The sequence below is a fragment of the Odontomachus brunneus genome, unplaced genomic scaffold (assembly GCF_010583005.1).
Source record: "Odontomachus brunneus isolate Ranch 3 - 2012 unplaced genomic scaffold, Obru_v1 Obru_scaffold_112, whole genome shotgun sequence".
Classification (NCBI taxonomy): domain Eukaryota; kingdom Metazoa; phylum Arthropoda; class Insecta; order Hymenoptera; family Formicidae; genus Odontomachus; species Odontomachus brunneus.
In genome coordinates, this window is record NW_022639562.1 from 596,177 (window position 1) to 597,305 (window position 1,129).

The window sequence follows — 1,129 nt, forward strand, 5'->3', positions numbered from 1 at the left end:
TCTCTCTCTCTCTCTCTCTCTCTCTCTCTCTCTCTCTCTCTCTCTCTCTCTCTTTCTCTCTCAATTTTTATTATTAATATTTAGAAAATTCAGACCTGTAAAATAATAAAAGACTTTCTCGTTCAGTTTGATGAATTTTACTTGTGCATGATAAAACGTGTGCGTTGTACCAGACTCTATATTTTGTAAATACATAATAATTTCAATATATCCCACAGATTTCCATTGCTATATGAGTGACATTTTTGATGACACTCAAAAACAAATATCAAATACGAATTTTTTCACTATTTTTAACTACTGGATTGAATATGTAATCTCTTATCACTCGTGCTCGCCGCACGTGAAAAATCATTTCAAATGTGACGTAATGTCGCACCACTACATTTACTGACCTAGTTATAAAATGTTTGTTGAAGTAACGACACGCTGGACCATTATCTTCCTCCCAATGGGTCTCCATTTGTCCATGTATTCCACCGGGACTACGTTGATGTATTGGGCACCATAGTGGACGCGTTGGCGGAGTCTCTGTATCGATTTCCCCTACAGCGTTCGTCGTCAAGTCATGTTCTACTCCAAGCGAGGGTTGAGATACGTCTAAAACGTCAAATCACAATTAATTTCGGAGCTTTAAATCTTAGAATTTTCAGTATTTTACCACGAGATCTGGAAGGTGGCGCACCCATAACCACTGTAGCCGGAATCCTCTTACACTGATGATGCTGCGTTTCAAGTGTATTTAATACTATCTTCACTAATGCTTGGAGTTGATTGCACCATGGTTGTTGTCCGTACTGACACTAAAATAGTTTAATCGATATAAATAAATGTGAAATTATTTGATTTATCATTTTACGTGTTGTATTTTAAAGATCTACCGGAGGGATTATTACAATATGACAAGATGAGACGCCCAGTAGATACATGCGCAACGATTATGGTTCAAAGAAATATTGATAAATTGAGCTACAACATGTACCCTATTATGCCACAGAGAAATAATAACAAAAAATATATTAAAAATATGAAATATGTTTTTATAAATTTATATAAATATATATATACATATATATATATATATATATATATATATATATATATATATATATATATATATATATATATA

General features: G+C 33.0%; 1 protein-coding gene across 11 annotated transcripts in view; it reads right to left on the bottom strand.

The window, feature by feature from the left end:
- Nucleotides 1–1,129, bottom strand: part of LOC116849333 (protein unc-79 homolog) — a 736,358-nt gene that overhangs the window by 268,268 nt on the left and 466,961 nt on the right. For 10 of the 11 annotated variants that reach the window (XM_032826384.1, XM_032826380.1, XM_032826379.1 and 7 more), the window contains 2 exons: nt 662–803; nt 396–600 (listed from right to left, as the gene is read on the bottom strand). In XM_032826384.1, coding sequence (XP_032682275.1) covers nt 396–600; nt 662–803 — 347 coding nt within the window. The remainder of the gene's footprint in view (nt 1–395; nt 601–661; nt 804–1,129) is intronic. The other variant, XM_032826378.1, reaches the window with a different exon arrangement.